Below are 24,196 nucleotides of genomic sequence, written 5' to 3'. Positions count from 1 at the left end.
GCCCATTTGTTCATACCTTTGTCTAAATACAGAACTTGTTCATCTTAGAAAAAATGTGGGGTTTGTTTTTATTTTCAGAAAGCTGTTCTGATCAAAACTGTACAGAACACAATGACCAGCTAGTTCCTCCAGGAAAAAATGAGGTCTTCAAACACATTATTCTCATGGTATAATTGGAGAGTGGGGAGTGCGACCACTGATCTTAATGCGAAGCATTATTTAAGTCCTTTCCAGCTCATGATGTCTAATGAGAAAGAAATGGATTTTGGCTACACTCCCCCTTTCTATAGCCTGAACTTTGAGATTAAAATGAATAAAGACAAACTGAGAAGACATACAGGATAATCTGGTTTTAGAAGGTATAAAAGCCTACTGCCAAAATAAATAGCAATCATGCCAAGATAGGGTTTTTTATAGATGCATGCCAACTTTTCCATGGTTTATATTCACCTCACTTCCTCTAGAGTTCACCTTGCAGAAACATGAAAGAGTGTGGAATTACAAATCAAGGGAATGAAGGCTCATCAGTATTTTAAAACAAATGTTTATGCAGATAATATTTTTAAAACAATAAAAACATATTTTCTGATTCTTTACTGAAAGTATTTGATTAAATCTTTAGCAATATGTGGTATTTTTATGTTCCAGTTAAGAAACATCTTAATTTATTTAAACACTGTACTACTTCTAAGTGAGAATTCTTAACAGATTTCAACTCCCTCCATGGCTGGGTAATATATTTCAGTAAAGCTTTTGAACCAAACTCCAACTGAAGAAAAATCGAACAGGGCTTCAATGCTGCCCAGAGATGGTTTTGGTCACAACAGCTATTTTAAATTTTTGTTGTTGTTTTGTTGTTGTAGTTGCTTATGGTTTTGTTTGTTTTAAATTCTCTGACTTATGCAATTAAACCCCTGCTGATATTCAATAATTTTTAGTTTGCTGGTAGTGTCACAGTATGGATACACACAAATTTCTTGATATCCATCCGGCCCCACAAGAACATTCCAGATGAAATGGACTGTCATGTTACTCAGGCACTAGAAAATTACATAATAACTAAAAAATATGTTTAAACCTGCTGAGTACTTACCCAGTTCTTCTTTTTCTTTTTTTTGGAATCAGCATCATTACCACTGCCAATACTTGAATGACTTGTAGCGCTGTTGATACTGGAAACACTTTCTGAAGAATGTTGCCGCCTTATACGTAAATCTAAAGAAAATAAGTTACTGTGAAATCTGTTTCTGTTTCAATATAGTAAAAATACTATATTTATGTAGCATCTTCCTCCTCAAAGGGAGTCTAAATAATCATAAATGGCCTTGATGCTTGCAGTGGCTCAGATTAAAGCTATTGAAGCCTGTGAGAAACCACATAGGGATAGAGGGGGATGCATACAATTAGTCCAACACTTAGGGGCTTCTCCAAAATGGGCTGTTCTTGCCCTGAAGGCAATGACCCTTCACAGCAATCTACGCACATGTATCCTTATGGCTGAGCAGTGTCTGTTACACAGGGATTACTTGATGTATCAGTATCACATGTACTACAGTTCTGAGGAGTGTAGGCACTACTTGACTTGCAGCAGCCCTAATCAGCGTTCAAATGCCACCTTCTAACATACCATGACAGAAAAAAACAGGCAGGAGTTCATTAAAAATGAATGAAACAAAATAATCAAGAAGTGGAGAATACTAAAAATGGCTGGTGAGGCTTTTGAGTTTCAATTTCTTAAAGGTCTCCAATAACTAGATCTTAATCACTGGAAATTATTCTTGCAGAACATGCCCACTAATACCAAGGGAAATTACTTTTTAGATTATTTTCTACTTCCTAGAAATTCACTTTGCTACACTCAAGTCATGCAGTGAAATGACCTTAATACAAACACCTAAATAATGACCTCTCCAATGGAAGATCAATAAGACTCTCAAAAACGAATACTGTGATTATTTTTTTCAAGTAATTCCTTTGCTGTTGCTTATCATCAGGCACTTTTGAAGTACGTACTTATCATGCAATATCTGCCTAACTGCAATGACAAATTAATTCGACATCTGGAATTTAAAACCTGCTTTCCTGCTCTGATTTAGCACTTCATGAAGGAGCTGAGCTGTTGTCAGTCCATCTCTTACCAACGAGAACATCAATTTGCAAAGCTACAACTTTGACTGGATTCCCAAGCTATAACAATTTTATACCGTAAGACTTCACCAGTGTCTTGGGTGTACTTCAGCAGACAACTGAAGGGATATGGATAAATCTTGATCAATTCCTGGCCACCCAGCTCTAAGAAGACAAAGCTCCAGGAACTCTGGCAGACAGGAAGCTCGTGCAAGGTTTCCAGCTCTGGAAATACCACAAGTATTCCTACCACTCACTGCAGAATGTGCTTGCCCTTGCAACAGAGTTCCCAAACAACAGAAAACTAGTGACTTAGCATTTTTGGTTTTTTTTCCTGGAGAGAAATTCCACATTTATTTTAATAACGACAAACCCATACCTTTGTGGGTATGATCAGGGCCATTCAAGGCTCCTTGAATAGCAGCTTGTGCAGCAGAATTCTGGGCTTTCAGCATTTCGATGGTTTCCCTTAGCTCTATAAGCTCAGATTCCTGTGGGAAGAGCAAAGAGAGATCAAAATAATGACAAAAGAGTAATGCTTGTCTAAGCTAAAAGAAAAAATTACAAGAGTGTCCAAACTAAAGATCATGGGACTGATTGGGTGAACATAACGGCAACAATAAAAAGAATGCATACTTTGTCTCCAAAGATGTTAAAATCAACTAACAAATTCTTTTTCATTTATTCTAGATAAAGCAATCATGCTATTTTTAAGAAGAAAACACTTTTACAAGGAGTAATCTAAAAAGGATCTTAAATGACTATTCAATATAAAATTAAGAAAAGCTCAATGACGTTATTGCAAAAAACAATAAAACTGTTTGAATTACATCCTTCAACATGTGAGGCTACTGTTAAATGGATGAATTCAAAATATTTAATTTTTTAAAATACTAATTTAATTAAAAACCCTCTGTTTAACAGAAATTGTCCTGCAAGTTGAAGTAAAATGACTCCACTTGAGTGCAGGAAGTTCTGTATTAGAATGCACAGATGATTTTTATTAAAAAATATCTTTTATGATTGCTTTTATAAGCAATATTTTATTTATTACTTCGCTGTCTGTCCAGTCTGTACTTATATAATGAGGGTTAAAGGAATTTAAACTCAACAATAGAGAAAAGAAGAGAGGAAACAAATAAGTTCTAAATCTTTTGGGAAAGCAACTTGGACGTGATCTGTTTCCATGTCACTGCTTAACCTCTTCTGGAAAGAAAACCTTCTGATGAAATTATACTTTATAAAATAAAGTTTTGGTTTTAAGAAAATTTCATTGCTATTGTGTTCTTTCCTCTCCCCTTCCTCCCCAAGATGAAACAAAAGCAAGCAATACAAATATTTTCTATCCAGTTCACAATGAGTCTCACCACATTTCATCTGTTGGTGCTCAACCAGACTCTGAAATGTTATTTTTGTAGGCAGTTACAGACTCCAGTGGTGACTAGCAGCTCACAGATGAACAGTTTCTTTCACAGTTTGGCTCAAGGAGGCCTTTCCGTTAACAGGATATTGTTCAAAATGCATAAGGGTGGAAAGTTTCAGAAGTTCAATCCCGTAAGGTGCTAAGCAGCCTCTTAATCCTGAGCTTGGTACAAGGGCTCACATTCAATTTACTTCCTATCAGGTTTGGAGTTTTTTCCTCCATTAGACAAAATACAACAATGAAAACCCAAACTTGTTTACTTATGGATAGGATGCCTAACCTTTGTTAACTCTCTCAATGGAGCTATTTTTCTCTACTTAAACTTCTTTGCTCCCAGTAATTCTATTATTCTGGTGGCATTGGGAGGCTGTAATGAAGCACTCCAGCATCTTATATAGAATAAGTCTTTGTTACAGGATCTTTCAGTATGGAGTAAACCTATAATGGCACATGTTTTAATTAAATTCTGGAAATGAAAGATTTTATCTTCAAACTATTTTATGACACTGTCTGTGTAAACCTGATGCTGCACAGTTTTTTCCCGATGCTGCTGGACATTCATGTAGATTTGATTGCAGCAACCATTACAGAAAAATGTGTTTTACTGTCACAGATGTTCCTGTTTCCTTTCAGTGTTTTTTAAACAAAACTCTAACAAAATTTGCTGACTGCTTTCTACATTAAAGCATCCACTTTTTTAAACCTACCTTTTGTTCAGCTGTCATTGTTAGACTTTGCAATCGTCCTGTCATATTTCCCAAGCTTTTTTCAAAAGCTGCTACTAGATGAGCCTGTGAAAGAAAGACATTTGTCATAATTGGACCATTTTCCCAGATCCATTTGATTTTTAAAAGTATGTTTTTCCTGCAAGCACATTTTCTCCAGCTCTTTAATATTAGTTTAAACTCTGACTGAGCTAAGTTGGATAGATGAATCAGCCAAATGAACTCACTGCTCCTCAGGCTTCTTTAGCCCCCAGTGAGATTAGCTCAGGTATCCTGCTTGGAAATGAAATATGGATTTAATGTCCTGCTTTAAGTTTACTGATATATTGGCCAAAAGGAGTCTGCTCCCAAAGAGAAGTCCAGGAGCAATTATTTTCAATTACTGGACATTTCAAAACAGGAATTCAAGTACTTTAGCTTGAAAAGCAAATTTTAACTTCACAAATAAAACACTTCATAAAAATTCGGAGCCTCAAAAAAAAAAATGTCACAGTTAGTCTTACAAAAGGTCATTGCTTAGTCTATAAATATTATATTGATCATATGTGTCTGTGTGCATATAAAAGTAATGAAAAAATTTTGTAACTATAACATTTATAATGTGTGCAAATATACATAAAAGACAGTCTTAAAAACCAGAAGTCTTACCTCTCAGTATGAAAAGCAATAAAGTTGAAACAGACCAAAAGATTTAAAAAAAATAAAAATAAACCTTTTTTTTTTTTTTTTAACAACCAGCATCCTACACTGTATGTGAGCTAAATGATACTTCATCAGATCTAACTGGCATTGAGCTTTCTAGGCAAAGAAGGGCAAGTGGTCATAAAAACCCAAGTATGCTAAGCCAGCTTGTACAGCCAAGGGAAAGTAATGATTTAATTTTTATGAAAGTCCATAAAATTTCATCCATTTCTCTCAAAACATCAAATAGTAAAAGCATAAGGAAATGCTTATTTTCTTGTTACCATCTCAGAAGTGGTAATAGGCAAAGTTTTTAAACATTGGCACTCGGAAATATAACTCAAACCCACCATATTTATATGCACAAATGGATTAACTGAGCTTCCTCACTGAGGAAATTTAGTTTTTATTACAGCAGTGCAGGCACACACAGTGCCTGGCAAATTTTTCAGCTGCAGATTTGCATGCTTTTACAAGCATAGTTAAAATTGTTTGAATGTATGTGGTTGTACTGAATCTGAGGTATAATCAAGAAAAGACATGGTCCAAAAAGGATTTTGTTCTGCCCTTTAGGAGAGGGAAAAGGGCTTCTTGCTACCTTGCTCTGTATATTATCCCTCAAACAGGAGAATATTATCATATATATAATAGTAGGCTACTTCTGCATCTCCAGTTCAGAGCTGTTACACTGATGAGTGGCTTTTGTGTTTTGTAAATAATTTTGGATTGCCATAAATATTTAGGTATCTTGAAAGCCCCTTATTTTATTCTTATTTAACTTACTAAAAGTTTACTCCTTTTAAACTATACTATTAGTATACTTAGATATACTTAATTACTTATGGGTATAGAGGTCAATCTACCTGCTTTCTGCATCTCCAGGGATATCGTAGGGATAACTCTTTTGGTAAAGGACACATACCACAAGGACTAACTCCTGATAAACATGAGACTAGATACATATGCAATTTCTTAAAGATTAATTAGTAATTGTATATATTCCTATTTAAACATGTATAATTTAGGCTATATTCTTGAAATTATAATCTTAAATAAAATGAACCTGGAAACCTGACAATCAATACTACTTGGTTGTTTTTACTACTCTATTCCTCTGGGAAAATAAAACTAACTGATTTTTAAACTTACATTTCACTTTATTAATTAGCTACATGTTAAATATATCCAGAATAATCTATGGTGTTTTATTTCCAAAGGTGATGACCACAGACCCAGAACACAATCAGAGACAAAGTAGATGCACTACTACAGAATTTTGGCCAAATGTCGCCTCATTCCTTTTGTTTAACAGGAAACTAATGGAGCTCACTGTTCCCTGCCTCATAAAAAAAATCTACGGCTTGGCTAATGGCCCGTGGTTCTGCTTTACTCTGAGAATTACAGTGGGGACTGAGGGCTTGAAAGAGGAATAATTTGTTTAATTATGCATTGCTTTTGTCCTTTTCTAGCAATTAGACTGTAATGACCACAGTACTTTGGTACGGAACTATGCATACTTGTGCAAAGTATTTTCCTATTTCATAGCTACAACTTCATCCTATATTGTACATGAATAAACCCCACAGAACTTACAGGAAAAATTAAGTACTAAAAAGCATAATTAAAAATGACATCAAAGGTCACTGACACTGTTATTTTCTGACAGCCTTTAGAGAAAGACAGCCATGTCACAAGGATTCTTACTAAAATTCAGCCCATGACAGAGCACATTACCTTCTTGGAATATTCTACCAAACTTTTTGCATCATAAATGTAATTGGATCAAGATGATGCATTTTCCCAACTCATTTCAGATAAAGACTATCAGGTCTTGATTTGCTAATAATAAAGAATTCTAATTCAAAGTCCAGTTGACCAAAAACTATTCAAGAAAAAAACATTTTAATTGCATTGTTCATTACTTTAAATGTTTCATAACAACACAATACTCTTCTACTGAAGTATTAATTTTACATTCAGAGTAATAAACTGTTCTGCCTTTCTCCATGGTAGTGAATATTCAGCTGTCTAGGGAACTCCTACTTGTTGAAAACTTAAGCAGATTTTCCTTAAAGAAATCCTATGCAACAAACCAAGAAATTTAGTTTGAAAAAGGCAAAATTTTTAGTATATTTTTATGTTTGTTGAAGTATACATAAAACATACGTATATGTATCTATTCCCATTTGAGATCAGGCTTTGCATTTCAACAGTTAAATGCAAAATAATTCATAAAACAATTAAAGCAAAGAGAAAGAAGTATCTGTGTCTTTAATAATGTTCATCAGAAATCAAAAATCCCAATTAGAAACTTTTTTTTACACTTAAAAATTTGGTAATTTATGAGGATTATTTAATTTATCTAAAAGTTTCCATTCTTTTGCTCTTGTAAAAATATTTAGGATTTTTTTTTTTTTTTAAGTTACAGCCAGTCTCTCACACCTTAGAAATCTCTGCATTAGATTCAGTAGTTTCATTCATAGCATACACACATCATTGCAATACTTCAAAGAGTAGCTTGAATATTGCATGTGCTCTGCGTAATGCTTATTCTAAAGTAAAAATATGTCTTCACAATTGAATGCAGTATTTGTACTTGAAAATAGACATCCTGGAATAAGAGTTAAGTAAGTGGGAATTACTTGAAGAAGTATACCTACAACAAAAAATATCCATCATTAACATGACATACATATCAGATACACAGATGAACAGCTCTTAATCTGTAGATAACCTTCATGTATGAATTAATTTTGACTTCTATTAACATATGAAATGCCCATTGGAAATAGTCTAAGTGATGTATGTTTAGGGAATGACTTCGGTGCTAAGAGGACGGATTTGCTTTTGAACATTTCCTTCTTCGTAAACTATCCCAGCCAGGAAAACCCCAAATACCTCAGCTCTCAGGTTTACAGCCTATCCTGAACATGACATTCACATATTAAACATCTGTCTTCTAACACACATCAAGATTTGACCTGTGTATCCAGGTTTATAAAGAAGGTAAATAAATAAAGTTCCTCCCACCTGACACGGCTGAATAAAAGGAGGTGTGAAAGGCCAGAAGGGATCGAGCTGATTGCAAGCAGCAACTGTGCATCTGGTGACCTTTCCTGTTCGCTGCCTGCTAGCATCTTGTTGCTTGGCTGTAGGATAGTGGTTCAGAGCTGGCCAAACAAGAGCATTAGCCAGCAAACCCCCTCTGCTTTCTACTGGCATCCTGGGTCTGCTACAGTTTGCAAGCATACACCCTTCAGCTTTATCCAGTACAAAGCACTGATCAAAGTCCCTCTGAACACGCTGGGTCAGGCTGCTCACTGGAATTTGAGCCCTTGTCAGTCACATAGGGAGGCTGCTGGTTGGACATTTTCTGCCCTGAAAACAGGCCCTTTCTGATTTAGTATTGAGATTTGCCCTTCAGCCACACTGAGACAGATGCCAGGGGTAAAGCAAGAATCTCAGAGAAAATCTGTAAATTAAACATCCAAACGACAGCTGGACCCTGCTTGAATTTAATCATATGCAGGCAAAACACTCTGGCGCTTTGGGGTTAATCAAATGAAATAAACTGCTGAAATCAAGCACAGTACTTGAATCCAGCCAATGCAACCCGAACAGTAAATGAAACCAAATGAGAAAATTTTTAGCAGAGTTTTCAAAAATGCCTGAGAAATGCTGTAACTTCCAATTGACAGATTTTGGTATAAAATAATGTTTCAAGCAAAAGCTTGATTGAATAGGTCAAATTTCAACCTGCCAGTCTTTTAATGACTTACGTACTAATGTCACCAACAGTCTTCTGTAGAGAAGCAAAGAAGGGCACAAAGGGTGTTGAAATGAGATGAATAAGATGCTCTTTTTTTTCACATGCATACAATACTTTTGCTCAGTTCTACAAAGGGAAAATACTAACAACAAATTCACACCGAGATTAACTATGAGGGAACAAGATTTCTGGCTATTAACAGTTTCCTTCTCCAGACCACAGTAAGGCAAAAAGTGCTTCCTGTTTTCAGACAGTGAAGGTATGGAAATCACGAGTAGCTTAGGACTAATGCTAAGATGAATGCATTTATAGCAAAAGCATCAGAAATGACAGAGCATTTTTCTGGTTAGCAAAGGCACCACAAAAGATACTCTGTCCATAAAGCTCTCTGTCTGCCAGAGATGGATGTATCTATAGAGAACACAGGCCGTGATCAAACTTTTCTGCACTAAACTTAATGTTTGTTCAAGTGTTAGCCTTACTGACAAGCAAATGTGACTCAAAATGAGGGTCTCAGTATTATCCATGTAGAGATTTGATTACTTTTCTGAGAATAAATTTCAGATTTTGTGATTAGGACTATTTCTCCTTTAAAAGGCAGTGATTGGTGAAATATGTCTCTTAGACTAGAAGATAAATGATAAATAATGCAAGGAAAGGCAGTACAAGTTAATGAAATTTAGAAGCCCATCTAAGTTTTCCATGAGTTTGCCAAGTTAAATCAATTGTTTGTTAATAAATCTCAGACTTCTTATGAAAAGTAATAACTGGCATTTAAATATCAGTTCTGTAAGTAGACTAAATTTCACTGACTCTATCATAATTAAATATTTGAATATACTCTCTGCTTTCAAGCTGAATTTTATTTCTGATGTTTAAGTGATACTTTTTAGAATTTCTTTACATAAAGTGCTCGAAGGACTGACAGAAATAGTGCTAAAATATTTAAGTAGTCTCTTTTGATTGTTTGGATTTATGAGGAAGAAGTTCTGTACCAGAAATAGCAGAAAATTAACTCAGGACCAGGCTTATTGTGAAATACTTTTCAATTTTTTTTGGTTTTGTAAAGTATGTATCTCATGAGAACATCCTACCAAAAATATTTACTTCTAATATCCAGTAATACCTACTTTTTTTTTTAAGATTGTATTAATTGTGAATACAATCTTGTTCATATCTGGAGATTTTGAAGCCTCTAAGTTTCATGCTCCTGAAAAATTTAATTTTGAAGGGATTTCTACATGTTGGGGATTAGGCAAGAGGAAAAATTTCTCTTGTACCATTTAAAAAAATGCATGTGCTGAATGGATCAGCCTTGGAGTTGCTTATAGGTTTAAAGAATGTCTCCATGGAGATGGATTAGAAGGTGTTAACAGTCAAAAGAACATGATTAAATTAACCAAATGTGGTACTTCTGGACAGGCAAAACCAGATGTAAATGCATATATTTTTAACTATCCTATTGAAAACGTCCTTACAGTAAGATCAGTAGAAAAGCATTCTTGCTAGGTGTTCAGAAGCCCAGAGGCAGTATGTAGGAACAGATTCCCAACAATCCAATCTGATTTGTACAGAACAACCCAAATTTATTTCTTACCCATGCAGCTGATTTAGTTTGAGTGAAAACAAAGCCAAAATACACATTTTTAACTTGACTCAGTTTCATTGAATTGTGGATCAAATCTGATTGTAACTTGGAGCTGGCTTTGAAAATTTGCCTAGATCAAGTAATGTTATTAGAAACCAGCCTCTATGGTGTTTACCTCATAGAAGGACATATTGGCCAGAGGTAGAGAGAAGGACTTCTAAATAAGACTGAGAAGAGATTGGACACAATTTGTCCAAACAAATAAAACAATGGCTTCATTTTCTCAGCTGCAGAGAATGCTTAGACATCCTCACCTTATTGCACTTGTTGCTGTATTATAGACTACAGCATTCCTGGGTTGACTGAAAAGGATGGAGACTTAGCTCGCATGACCTCTCAGTGTGGGTTTTAGTTTGTTGCTCTCAGGATAGGTGATGGGAAAACTGCCCAAACTGTTAAAGATGAAGATCAGTGTCTAAAATACATGAGTGAAGGAACCCCATAGCCAATATAGGTATGCTGGCTATTCCAGCTATACATTCTCAAATAAATAACCCAACTCAGAATCTAGAGTTTGAATTTACAAACAGCGCAGTGTCCCACATCTGAATCACTTGTTCATTCTCAGTACTTAGAAGAGTCTGGCAACCTACACTGCTACCAACGTACAAACACCCACAGGTGCTCTGCAGCCATCTGAACAGAGAAGAAAGTGCTAAGCATAGCTCTTCCACATTTTCATGTGTGGAAGTCCTAAGAGAAAAACAAGCTTTCACTGAGCTAGAAATTATTTTCTCAAAACATGAAATAATTTCTTTAAAATTACAAGAGTATTTATAAATCTAAATACTCAGTGCACCTACACTTCAAAGAAAGGCACTCTATGGGTTACCCAAGACAACAGGAAACTGCTTTCTTGAACTGCAAAATGATACATTCTTGTAACTGCATCTCAAATTTCCTCCACAGTAGTAACAATAATTATATTCTAAATTGCATTTAAAAATGACAATACTACCGACTGTTCAGTAACTATCCAGTAACTTTACCTGAAACCACAGCAACCAGATAGGATTGTAGCTTGCATTCTGTATCTGGCATTATTTTCAGATAACATGTTCCATAACTCATATTACACATGTCAGTTAGAAAGAAACACTGGGAAGCTGTCTGTGAAACAGCCCAGTTTTCATTAGTTATAGATCAGCACTGTTGTTGTAGCATATGAATTCTATATATACTTGTACACTGTGCTTGCTTCACACCTGACTGCATTTTTCAGGGTTTGTCTTTGTGAAATGAAACTCTGATTAATTCTATCAGGATATGCAAATTATGCCTTTCTTTGGTTGTATCTCCTTACTTTTGGCTTTTTTAAATAATTGATTCTGAGAAAAGAGTGAAACTGAACAAGATAGAACTGTCCCGTCCAAATTGTGGAAACTCTCCATTTCCACTGCCCACTTTCCATAAGATTTCTTCTACTTGAAGCTGGGGCAATATAGACATTTAATGAAGTAATTAACTTGAAAAAAAAAACCCCAAAATAAATAAATAGTAAAAGTCTCCCAAACTATGTGTTGCGTAAGAGCTATTGATAATATATTCGTTGATACCACTTATCATCACAAGCAAAAATACTTACATTTGCTGAAAGTTGAGAAGTAAGGGTAGCAACTTTCTCTTGTGATGCAACCAACTCTCTCCGTAGTTTCTGGATTTGCTAGAGAAACAACAGACTGCTGTCAGTATTTCAGCAATTTTCTTTTGTTTTGGCTATTTTTGTGTTTTCTTGAGACATCACCAATACGTTTACAATGTCTTAGCTTCACATTTTAATTTCAGAAGTATCTAGAAATACAAATTATTAAAAGTTGTCTCTTAGTGTTGCTGCAGCTGTTTTCTAGCACTTAACTGGGGTATGAGCCAGAATTCCAGTTAAGGGAGCACATATGGGCAAATGCTTAATTACTTTGTATGTACTATCCTCTGTTTGCAAGGGAAATGTCATGGGTTTTTACCAAATCCCATAAGTTCCAAACATATGCTTAGTGCAATCAAGGAGAGCTGCCCTGGATGTGGCCTGAGGTTTTGAAACATGAGTGCACTTGGGTGAGGTTCACTGTGCCTGACTGTAGACATGATGCAACCAACATGTGTTGAATGTCTACACTAGACTAAGATAACATGAAAAATGTACTCCCACACTGCCTGGCATGAAGAAGGCTTTGATGGTTACCTCAGACACAGATTTTTTTCTTTATGGATGTCTAAAATTTGGTGAAATAAAGTAGTATTTTTTTTTCTCTAACGCATGCTTCCTACAGTCCCTGAAATTCAAATACGCAACCACTTTAAACATTATATAGTATTCAAAAACTTGCTTGCCAACTTAAAAAAAAATAAATGTAGCTTTAAATGTGCTTGTTGACATGAAAATAAACTTAACTCAAGACTCCTTTATCCTTTAATGAAAAACAGAATCCTTAAGAAAAATATCTGTTTTCATTACAGCTAGGGTAGATATCTAGCATGAAACTTGCACATCATTTTAAGCTCATTTAACCCTATTTGAAATCTTGCAGGGACTTCTGGGCATTGTACTGAAATCAAGCACAGCATGGAGTTTCACTTTGAAGAGCCTTTCATATTCAGACATAAAAGAAATTCTTCCAGACTAGAGAAGTAAAATGGGTAAAAGCAGTTTAGGAAGGGGAACATGTACCAGTCACTAGTAAAGACTATTGTAGTACTTCAGTTTTATGACTTCCATGAAAACCAACAAGGAATATTGCACAAGCTTTAAGAATGAACAAGTTCCTATACTTCTGTAACACAACAATATCTCAGTCATTTACACTAGCTCAGGGCAACAAGGGCAGATTAATGAGCTGTTCTCCATCCTGGACTGACCCTTTTATTTTTCCAAGTTTTCTCTTTCGTTTTCAAATGAAATTATTTGACATTCCAGCTTAAGCTGCACTTTCATCATGTTCTTGCAACTACACAAGGTAGATCTCATGAAGTGCTGCTCAACATCTCCTGTAAGAGCATCACAAGCAGACCCAGATACTGAGAAAAGATCATGTAGAAACACACAGGAAAGAAATGTTGTTTCACCTCTACATACAGCCCTATATGGAAGGCAATAAAGTGAGGAATTGTAATTTACACTACTGAGTTATGGCATGCCTCTTTAGTTCCTTTGCTTTAGGAGATGTGATCTTAGATGAAATTATATTGAAATATACTGCAGCAAGGAGGGAAGGATATGTTTATTTGTTCAATTTCCTCAAAATATCTTTTTGTTGACTTTGATTAAAATAGTAAAAATAGGAGCAGCATAAATGCAGGACTTGGAAGGCATGTAGCTCTGTGAAGTGGAAATGCACCCCTTGGTGCTGTATTTTATTGCTGCTACACTTTGGTGCCCTTTTAATACAACCTGGACTTCATTTTGAGAAAGTCTGTAATTGTATCCAGATGCTGACCCAGGCTTGTCACCCATTCTTATACACTGTGAGGAGAAAGAAGCTATTTTCCATGTCAAATTTGATTTATATATGAAATCAATCTGCATTGCTCTGAAATCCATCAAAGTGGTCAGTTTCAGAAATTTAATATAATGCAAAATGTGAGGGAGAGAAGTTCAAAGCAATCATTTGAAGTATTTTTCCTCCTGAAAGGCAGCACCTTACCTTGAATTGCACAATCCCTTAGATCCTGCACAGAGTGGTATTAAGTCTGAAATCAGACCTATCACAACTCCTCCACTCAATGCCCAGTTCTCACTGATTCTTTTCATCTCTTCAGAATGGCAGCCAGGAGGCGTTCTTCAGAACAATGCTAAGAAAACACCTTCTAGTGCTCTAAAAGCTGCACCAGGTTCTCACCAATACTTCTTAAAAGGTGATGCAAAGACACAGGGTGTATTTTCCCCACCAACCAGGCAGTTTAGCCATAGCAGGTAAACAATAAACTATAAAATAATGTAAGGCAATACATAAGCATAAAAATGAAGAAAAGTTCTTACCTCTGAATGTGCCTTTTCTTCTGCCTGGAAAAAACAAAGAAGAAATGGCTTAGAATCAGTGTGCAACATAATTGCAGTAATAGAATACAAAAGCCAGCTACACTGAAGTGAAATGAATAGCTTCATGCATCCATTACATTTAAGGAAGGTATCCAGTAAAAACAATAAATGGAATTCTTTTCAACTTACTTGGCAAGGCTCCAGCTGAAACCCCAAAGAGCTTGCCAGCATACTGACAAAATGAAACAGTGGAGAAAGGAAGAGCAGGACCAGAACTGCAGGAACTGCGGCTACATTTCTGAGATACAAGCAAAAATTTACTATGCTCTCACTGCATGGACCTTAGTCTGACATAGGAAACTTTCACGCTGCAATGATTATTAGGGCTCCTGGATTTATATTTGTTTTACTGCATACCAAGAGATAGTCCTAATATGATAATAAGTAATCCCTGATAAGAGAAGTTGACAGCATACCTGTAACACATACACTGAGGAAGGTGAGGGGAACTTGCATTTTAATGTAATTTATTCCATAAAGACTACTGACCAAAATGTTAAGGGCTATCACGGCATGTTAGAGTTTTCAATTAAACTTGCTAATAATATTTAATAATTTTAGATATTTTCCAAATTGTAACATATTGTGTCATATATTGAAGCTTTTTACTCAGCAGCCTTTTTCAACAAGCTAAGAAATGAAACCATTGCAAGGCAAACCTTTGAAAGTCATTCAGTTTCTAAGCATTGGATTAGTACTATTCAGGAGACATTTGGTGGACAGAGAAATCTTGCTTCAGTGGGATTCTAATGGGAAAGAATGGCATGCCATGAGAAAAGAACCCTTTCATAACACAAAATGAGTCAGTTAATGCACTGGAAATCAATCCACCCCATGATCTGAGGTGGCCCAAGTTCAGAGAAGCAGTCTAACATTATCTGGAAGAGAAGTAAGCAGTAAAAGGAAAATGCAGGTAGAAAAATTATCTATAAATAACACTAGAAACACTAAGAAAACCCAAGGTAAGGGCTCTTCAGATGATTCTTTGGCATCAGACATTCTGTGTTATTCTGTTATTCTGTGTTATTACAAATTAGTATAGCTAATTTTGAGCCTCTATTAGGTATTAATTTTGGGCTTTTAGGATTTTAATGATTTATAACAGAAATGGTTTTTTTTCCTTTATCTTGTGTAAGGGAGAAGACTTCTGGAAAATGCCTCTTCCCATACATGCTTATCTGTTAGCAGTCCCTAAACAGACTGTGATGCTGTGATATTTACCTTGGCAACACTTGGAAATGCTTTTGGCTGAAACTACTGCAATACGTGACACATCCACACTACAGAAGAATGATTTAATATAATGACTTTTTTTTTTTCCAGCACTGACATGACCCACATACTGTAACACACTAACTTTCTCATCTATTTTTGCAAAAAGGTGATCTGCCTATAGAAAAAAAACAGTATGCTCTATTCCCACTATTGTTACATCAAATATATAGTGCATGGAAAATCACAAAGGGATTGAGGATGACAATATCCCCTTATGATTTCTTCTGTGACAACAAAAGCAAAAAATTAGGGTTGGTGACCTTTTCCTAAAACTGCCATGTTGCAACATGGTGTTTGTCCTTAGACCACCAAACCTGCTGATAAAGGCATTGCTGTATGTTGTTACCAGACAACTCCCTCAATGCACAAGGAAGTGCTGCTGCTCTCCCTGAGTTCAGAAAGGTGGCTCCCACAAGTGAGATTTTGTGGGAAGTGAAGGAAGTAGATGAATGAGAAAACCCAGGATTCTGAATATACTATTAGCTTAAAAAATAAAATCTGACAATCAAATACATCTGAGCAGTTTTTACTTAAGTTCATGCTGACACCACTGTAACCCAAGACTCAGCCATTGTTCCAATAGGCTCTAAAAGGAAAAAATCCTTTTTCTCACTCTACTTCTCCATCATATGCATGCATCCCATCCTTGCAAGGATGATTTTTTCTTTTTTTGAAGCCTTAGAATGTTAAGGTTCAAATGACATATCCTTACACAGCTCCTCTGAGTGTGGTTTAGCACAATCAATGAAGCCTATGGAGTCAAAGTGTAGCTAATGCTGAGAGTCAGTGTGAGAAATTGGCAATTAACTAAAAATGTGAAAATTTAATTGTTTCACCTACTGAGCAAGAAGGAGATTAAAACAGGAGACAACCTATTATAATTTTTTCAATTACTCAGAGAGCTAAATGTATTCACTGGCAAAACAGAATCAATTTACTACATCTGCTTACATGGTATATGTTTCTGTGAAACAAAATGGATGTCTCTGTACATGCATATCTCTACAAGCTAGATTCCCAGTCTATGCAAGTTAAGTCCTGAATACCCAAATGCAAGTCAAGAAGAAAGGCAATATATACAGAAAATAGTAGTGAATGCAGAACTTCTGTGGAATTGTATTATTCAATGGCAGAAAATAAGGAAATGTCTTCTGAATCTCATATTCTAATTCCCAAAGAAACAATCTTCAGAGAATAATCTGAAGATTTTCAAGTATCCTCTGGTAATTATACATAAAGGTCTTGATCTTTATTTAGTACTTTGTCTGAATTTCACCAGTGATTTGGCCACAGAAAACCACTAGCACTAAGGCTTAAGACAACGCTCAAGAAATCTGATAAATACATTTGATTGAGATATCCTTGTGAGGCTATCCCATTGCTCTCTTCATTCAGCTGATGCGATACTGAGTGTTAAAACTTTTCATGTTTCTATACTCCAGTTGTGCATCAACATTTGATTAATTGTTGCAAAGTTTAAACTCTTTTCACAGAGGGATCAAGCAGAAGAAATTCAGATTAAAAATCTTTCCGAAAAGTCAATCCTAGTAATTTTGTGATACTAATTTCTTTATGGCCCTTTGCAGATTTTTCTGCAACTTCCATTATCTTGCCTACATAATCCATTACTTAAGGAGTGGGGCTCAGCTGCAGTGAGAATTCACTGACATCATAGTATGAACCTGGGTAAACAGTTTAAAGTTTGTGCAGAAAAAATACTATTCTTTACTATCATGGGGTTTAGTTACTATTTCCAAGATACTCTGTTGAAAGATAACAGATCATATAAATAGTAAGTAATTGCTACATTACGCAATATCAGGGCATAGGTGTTTCAGACTTACTGGGTGCTGAAAGCACCCTGTGTCACTTTATAAACTGATTTTTTTCATCTATCAGTTTCATAACGTTCTTCTAAAATTTTACATTAAAGCTTGAATTATATTTTTTGACACACCTTCCCATGCAAACTGATCATAGTGTCTCATAGACAGGGAAATAGTTCTGAAGATCTTTTCAACCACCAAAACATAAGTGAGAAGCTTAACTCTGAATGTTAGTCATGCCTCATGTGCAGCAGCCTGTAGATACATTCTACACCTCTCACCTTCCCTCCCCCTCTTCCAAATAATTCAGGACCGGTCTGGGCTGGAATGACTTGCAACTTGCACTTTAAGGCCTGTCAAAACCTAAGGCCTGTGTACCTAATGTTTTAGATATCCCTTGTATGAACCTTTTTATGATTAAACAGAACTTTGAGAGGCAGGACTGTGCATGGATGCAGCATACGTTTCAAGCTAACATGAGTTTAGCACTGAGACAGAGCTACCACGTGCTACAGGTGCATCAAACTGCATGGGCTTGGTATTCCTAGGCAAGAACTAGTGCTGGCTGTGGGTAGAGCAGTCCACCTCTGGAGTGTCAGCTGACACTATTCAACACCTGGACATATGGAGAGGGCATGGACTGTTCATGAATGCCTGGGATGAAAGCAGGTAAGTGGGCTGCTCTCCTGTGAAAAGGGGCTACTGCAGCGTGTAATTGTAGTTAGTGAGGAGATTGCAAAGCAACTGTTGTGTGTCAGCAAGGGAATGTCCAAACATGTTTAACTGCTCCCCTATGGGTGATTTCTTATCAATAGAACAACTGAAGAAATAAATTATGCAAAATATATAAAAAACCCCCCATAAGTTAAAAAAATCCTCAAGAAACAACAATAAAATAGGGGAAAAAAATCAAACCCAGAACAACTTCTGGAGATAGAAACGAATATTACTTGATCTAATTAATGTAAGATTAAAATTTTATAAACTTATTCTTCTCTTTGTAAATAGCATCTAAATGCTGTCACTTGAGAGAAAAATCAGTAGACAGTTAAACTGCAAATTGTATCTCCCTTACCCTAAAGCAATCTTGGGGTTTTCAAGAAGTTTACCTCAAGCAGTGCCAGGATATAAATACTTTTCTAAATTGTGCACTAGCTGAAAGTAAGTAAATGGCTCTAAATGATCAACTACAATAGCATAATGATCCCCACAAAAGAGACACTCTTAGACCATTACCTTCTTTTTAGCTTTCAAAATGTATACTGGGTGATTTCAAACAGTTACAAGCAATTCACATAAAAAGATGAAAATACTGTTTTCTAAAATAGCATGCAGTAGTACAAAGCTGAAAATAAATATTCCTACTTTATTGCAGTAAAGTTCTAATTCTTCTGGATCTCAAAGCATTGAATTTTTCACGAACAATGAGCAAGAACAGAGGCAGGCAGAACTTTTTTCTACAATGTCAATACTCACCGTGGAGTAGAGAGAGGATGTGCTGGAGACAAGTGATAATGAGGACCCGTGTACTTTAAAAAAAGGAAAATAAGATGAAATATTGATGAAAGCATAGAACTTCCCACATGTAGCTCAATAAGTAAACAAATTTTTAAGATGAGAACCAATTTTCCACAAAGAGCAATTATGAGTTATCAGTATAGAATAGCTATTGATAGATATCCCTGCATTTAGAAAGATTGTCCTATACAGAAAAAACATTTTCCTGTATATGGGGCAGGTGAGTGAGCCAGTGACACTTCTTATTATTATCAGCAAACCAAGCAGCCCTTTTGTTGCTTTGACAAGAAATCACTGGATAAATACACTCTTTAGAAAAAACAGAAATTGAGCTGTTTATACACCAGCCCTAAGCTAAGCAAATGATTTTAGTAAGAAACTATGCTTAGGAAAACAGTTCACATTCTGTGGGGTGAGCTCCCAAGTTTTTCTCAGCAATGCTGACCTGTGTAGTTGTAGTCCATGGGAAGTGGTAACTGTGAGATGTAGTGCCATATTTCCCCTAATTCTCAGTGGAGTCAACTTCAAGAGCATCGAGTGAATGTTGCAGGGCTGCACTTTAAGAAATGGGGTTCCTGGCCTATCTGGAAATGGCAAATGAAGACTAAAACTGTAAAAAAATTGCCCCTTTCTGCTCCTGAGGAAGGCTATACTCACAGATAATTTTAAAGAGAATAATTTATTTCATTACCTCTCTTTATTTTTGTTTCACGGGAAGTTCTTTGGATATTTATAATCTGCCAGGGTTTGGTAAAAAAATTATTTTGTTTTAATAGCTACCTGGCATCTGTATGCAAAATCCAGACACTACAAGAATACTTGCATTAGCCAAATGGACTTTAAATCTAATTTAGTATTCTTAGAGATGTGGTACACTGACCATTGAAATTCAGCGTCTTCCGAAGTATATTTGGTTTTCAGTCTCTGGTTTAAATGCCTCAGCTAAACTCCAATTCTGCATTCATACACAGTGGCTCTGTGCATTACCTCACTTGTTTCACTTTACCCTTCCTCAGAGCTCCTATCTTAAAATACATTTGACCTTCTAACAGCATCATTCCATGTTAACCTCTAATGACTGTAAACTGCTGAAAACTGTTTATTATTGCTGCATTGACTTTCATTTGCTCAGGTTGATCAGGTTATCCACTCCAGCTGGATATGAAACATAACCAATGGAAAAGCTCTCATTAAAGCCACTGGTGGCCCATTACTGAAATTCTACATTTAACACCTCTTTTTCTGTACATAAATTTGCTTTATTTTCTCTATTTTCTTCCAGTGTTTCCTTTGATAATTCTGTTCCTCAGCAAAGAGTCTGTAGCCAGCTCTGTCCTTGAATTATGTGATATTCTTCTGTGCAGTCAGCCATCCTCTCTGTGCTGACATCTCACAGCCTGAGTTGTCCTGCACCCTACTGCTAGTATTACATACCCAGATGTCTGCCTGATATACCATCTAAAATACAGTAAAAGGAATCAAAAAGTAGAAGTATTATTTTGTCTGTTGTTTTATATAGGACTTTTATTTCCCCCCTTTTATATCATAACTGTGAGCTTTGGGGCTAAGGCAAGAATTTTTTTATTTGCCTATTATAAAGATAATTTATATTGTTATCACTTAGCGGTAAAGAAGATGAGTGTTATAGAATGAATTCCATGGAATTTCAGTTGTCTTTTTTGTTTAATTAAAGGGTGTGAGAACTTTTGACTCATGGGAATTCTTCAAATAATCAGATTTACCAGAAACGTTAGTCAGAAGAAAATGTTACAGTTGAGAGTTGTCAGGGGCTCTGTAGATGTAGAAGAGCAAAACCCAAAACTGAACCAAAAGATATTCACCAAGTTCCTGATGTTGCAGATAGCATTAAAGGAAGCAGACAGTAATAATCCACATAAAGTAGTGAGCTCAGTTTAAATTACAGAATTTAAATACAGAAATTCATGGTGTTTGCTATAGGATGCTGTAGAAAAGTGGGAGGATGAAATTACTACAAAAGAAAGGAGATGCTAAGTAGCATTGGTGCTTGGGGAAAAAAAAGAAAGCACAGAAGTAGGACTAAGAAATCAGAGAAACACAATAGTCAAGGTACATTCAGTCATTCCGGATTTAGAGGCAAAAAGAATAATTTTCCAAGAATGGATTCCTTTCCTTCAAAATTTCTGATAGACGACTTGTACATGTACGAGATACATAACATTGCATATTACTAGGTGAAAGGAATACCTTCCATGTTTTAGGATAAGGAAGACTTGTGAGTGCAACTCAACAGGATTAATAAAACTTCACAGAATCATTTAAGTTTCTGTGGTGCGGGGTGCAGAAGAAATATTTTAAAATTTTACTATGCTTTGGACATCTATTTTGGGGCATGTTTGCTGATCTAAGTAGTTCCTCAGTCTTACCTTCTTCCATGCTGTCCCTGAATGAACCTGAATGACTGATTGCTCGTGGCCTCTCCTCCAAGGACGTAGCACTGCCACACAGCTGGGAGTCATCATAGAGATCAAAGGAAGTGTCCTGTGCAGGGATGCTGTTTGAACGCATCATGCTGGGTCCAGGAAGGTTAAACTGTGATAGGTTGGTTGGACTCACTGGAATACAAAGCTTTATTAATGAAGCACATTTCCATTAAGTGAATTTTGGTTCTTCACAAAATTGTAATGTAGGACTAGAACAGTTAGGCGGACTTCATGCTGTTGAGGAAATGAAAGGCTTTTATTCCTACATTTAAAGCCACAGCAAAAACGTGAAGCAGATGGCCTCAAAGGAGCTGGAGCTGGATGAGATTAATCCTGTAAAACAATGATAACACTAACACTGATGTCTGAACATCCTTTGGCAGCCCAAGACAGAAAATCAACAGGGGAGATTCAAAAGTTAAAAAGGAATAAGAGGACATAAGTATTTTTATAAGCAGCTCTTCTAATTAATCAGTATTTGTATTTTATTGTTATGTATCTGTATTACTGATGACTGTTAAGACCAAGGTTTATTTCCATATGCAAGACATTTATCCTTTGATTTTCAGGAGCACCTACCACCATATTAGGTTAAAAATTCCTGCACAGGCCTCAGTGGAATTTCATCCTAATAAATAGGTGTAGTCAATTATGGTTGAAATCAAGAACAGCACTGATGAACCTATTTTAAGCTTTTGCAAAGTTTTTTGCCAGTAGGAAGGAAAGCCTGGCTGTGGTTCCCCTGGACTACACAATCTCAATGCCTAGAAGAAAAAGCTGTCTAGCCAAATTCAGCTTCAGTGTTTGGACTTCTTTTTAGATCGTGCAAGATGTTCTCTAAATTATAAACTACCAGACCACCTGTGTTGTGACAGCAAATTATTCCACAGGGCTGTGAAAATGTAAAAAAGGAAAGGACAATGAAAAAAAAAATTAAACTCCATGATCTTATTGCTCTCTATTGTGAGTTCACAAGAACTATGAACAAAAATAAAAGGAGATAATTGTAAGCAGAAAATAATATAGTGGAAAACCACTGCTAACAAAGAGTTGTGTCTAAAACTACAGGAGGAAAATTCAAAGCAGTGGCTTGTTTAGCCAGGATCCAATTTCATTTTTAAGAGTATATTAGTCCAACTTCTATTCCCGTGTGTAATAAAGACCAACATGTGTATGTCTGATCAAATTTCTTTTGAGTGGTCATAGCCTATAGATGCCATACGTTGCGACAGAGTGATGGAAGTGTTAATGCTTTGAAGGATGTTACTAATTCCTCAGTAAGGCTCTCAACCACATAAAGCTCATTGTGAACCTAGGTATATGTCAAGTGCAGTGCAGGTAAGTGGTTTCTATTCAGCATTTAAGAAAAAATAAAATTATCTAAAAAACCAAACTTGTGTTGGATTAATTTGAAACAATATTCAGAATAATGAAATCTAAACCTTGGCCCGTAATCAAATAAAACTGCAATGTGACTCACATCCCAAAATACTATATTGCATTCAAGATTAGGATTTAGGTTGGGCCCAGTGCAGTTACAGCCAGGTCCAGCTACCGAAACACATTGAAAAGGTCTATCTCAAAGCAAACCTATATGTAGGAAAAATGCAATGCTTAGTTTCTGACATTCACTAAAATCACTGGAAAGAATCTTACTGACTGTGAAATCTAAAAGATGAGTAGCTTTGAACTAGAAGCTAATTTCCAGCTCTACCTCCCATTTTTATCTCCTTGGTCAAGTCATAAATAATCTGTAATTTTTTTGCTCTGTGCAAAATATGTGGTACCTTGGCCCACTGCATTAACAACACCGTTGAGTTTCCCCCTCATTAGTGCGATAACACAATATGGTGATGAAGATGTTAAAAATAAACTACCTAGTCTGGCAGACTAAGAAATATGTACAGCTGAATTTTATGGTTCTATTATAGAGGGGGAGAAACAGTGAAGGGAAACAGCATTTACCAAGGTTGGAAAAGTGGTATTTTCCAGTTGCAGATGAAGACATAGCTGAAGGAGAAACAAGCGGGGACTGACTGCCAGTGTCCTGCAGGCCTCCAGTTGAATGGGAGCGTAGCCATTCCTTGCCTTCCTCCTGACTTGTCTGCCGGGATGATGGTGTATATCTGAAAAACCACAGCTGACATGCTCAAGACAATGACAAGGTGATGTCTTGGAAAGAAACAGCTGTCACATAAATACCCTTCACCAGTTAGATAGAACAAATCCCTTGGAAAACATCAAGGCTAGTCAAGTGATTGTCACCAGAGATTTTAACAAGGTACAATTTACCACTGGGTTACAACAGAAAATGTACAGGACTTGAACCCCCTTTACTCTTCATCCCCCTCCCCAGAACAGCATTCCCTTCTTTGGAAGAGACGGAATGATAAACCATAGCAGACAGACAACTGAGCTGAAAGAAAAGGACTTCAAAGCTATAGGAAGTGTACAGGCTGATGCAAAAGTTTGGAAGCTGTATGATTAGGATGGGGAATGGACAGAATAGAAGCCAAGGAATGTTAGTAGCCACTTACGAAATGACATCTGTCACAGATCATGTGGGCAATTGATTAGATGACAGGAGTGAAACAGATCAACAACTCTGAAAAAGGACTTTGCATTGGTAATGACAGCTAGTCATAGTAATATGGACATGGTCTGCTATTCTGAATGCTACCTGGCATTGTGTCTGGCCCCAAACTGAGG

At 36.2% G+C, this 24,196-nt stretch overlaps 1 protein-coding gene across 5 annotated transcripts in view; it reads right to left on the bottom strand.

Annotated features, from left to right (window-relative positions):
- NAV3 (neuron navigator 3) overlaps positions 1-24,196 on the bottom strand; it is a 484,909-nt gene that overhangs the window by 25,555 nt on the left and 435,158 nt on the right. For all 5 annotated transcript variants that reach the window (XM_068999468.1, XM_068999461.1, XM_068999483.1 and 2 more), the window contains 8 exons: positions 23,453-23,613; positions 21,431-21,619; positions 18,984-19,036; positions 14,347-14,370; positions 11,959-12,036; positions 4,258-4,341; positions 2,507-2,618; positions 1,094-1,215 (listed from right to left, as the gene is read on the bottom strand). In XM_068999468.1, coding sequence (XP_068855569.1) covers positions 1,094-1,215; positions 2,507-2,618; positions 4,258-4,341; positions 11,959-12,036; positions 14,347-14,370; positions 18,984-19,036; positions 21,431-21,619; positions 23,453-23,613 — 823 coding nt within the window. The remainder of the gene's footprint in view (positions 1-1,093; positions 1,216-2,506; positions 2,619-4,257; positions 4,342-11,958; positions 12,037-14,346; positions 14,371-18,983; positions 19,037-21,430; positions 21,620-23,452; positions 23,614-24,196) is intronic.

The sequence above is a fragment of the Aphelocoma coerulescens genome, chromosome 1A (genome assembly GCF_041296385.1).
Source record: "Aphelocoma coerulescens isolate FSJ_1873_10779 chromosome 1A, UR_Acoe_1.0, whole genome shotgun sequence".
Taxonomy (NCBI): domain Eukaryota; kingdom Metazoa; phylum Chordata; class Aves; order Passeriformes; family Corvidae; genus Aphelocoma; species Aphelocoma coerulescens.
This window is presented reverse-complemented; position numbering and strand designations above follow the sequence as displayed.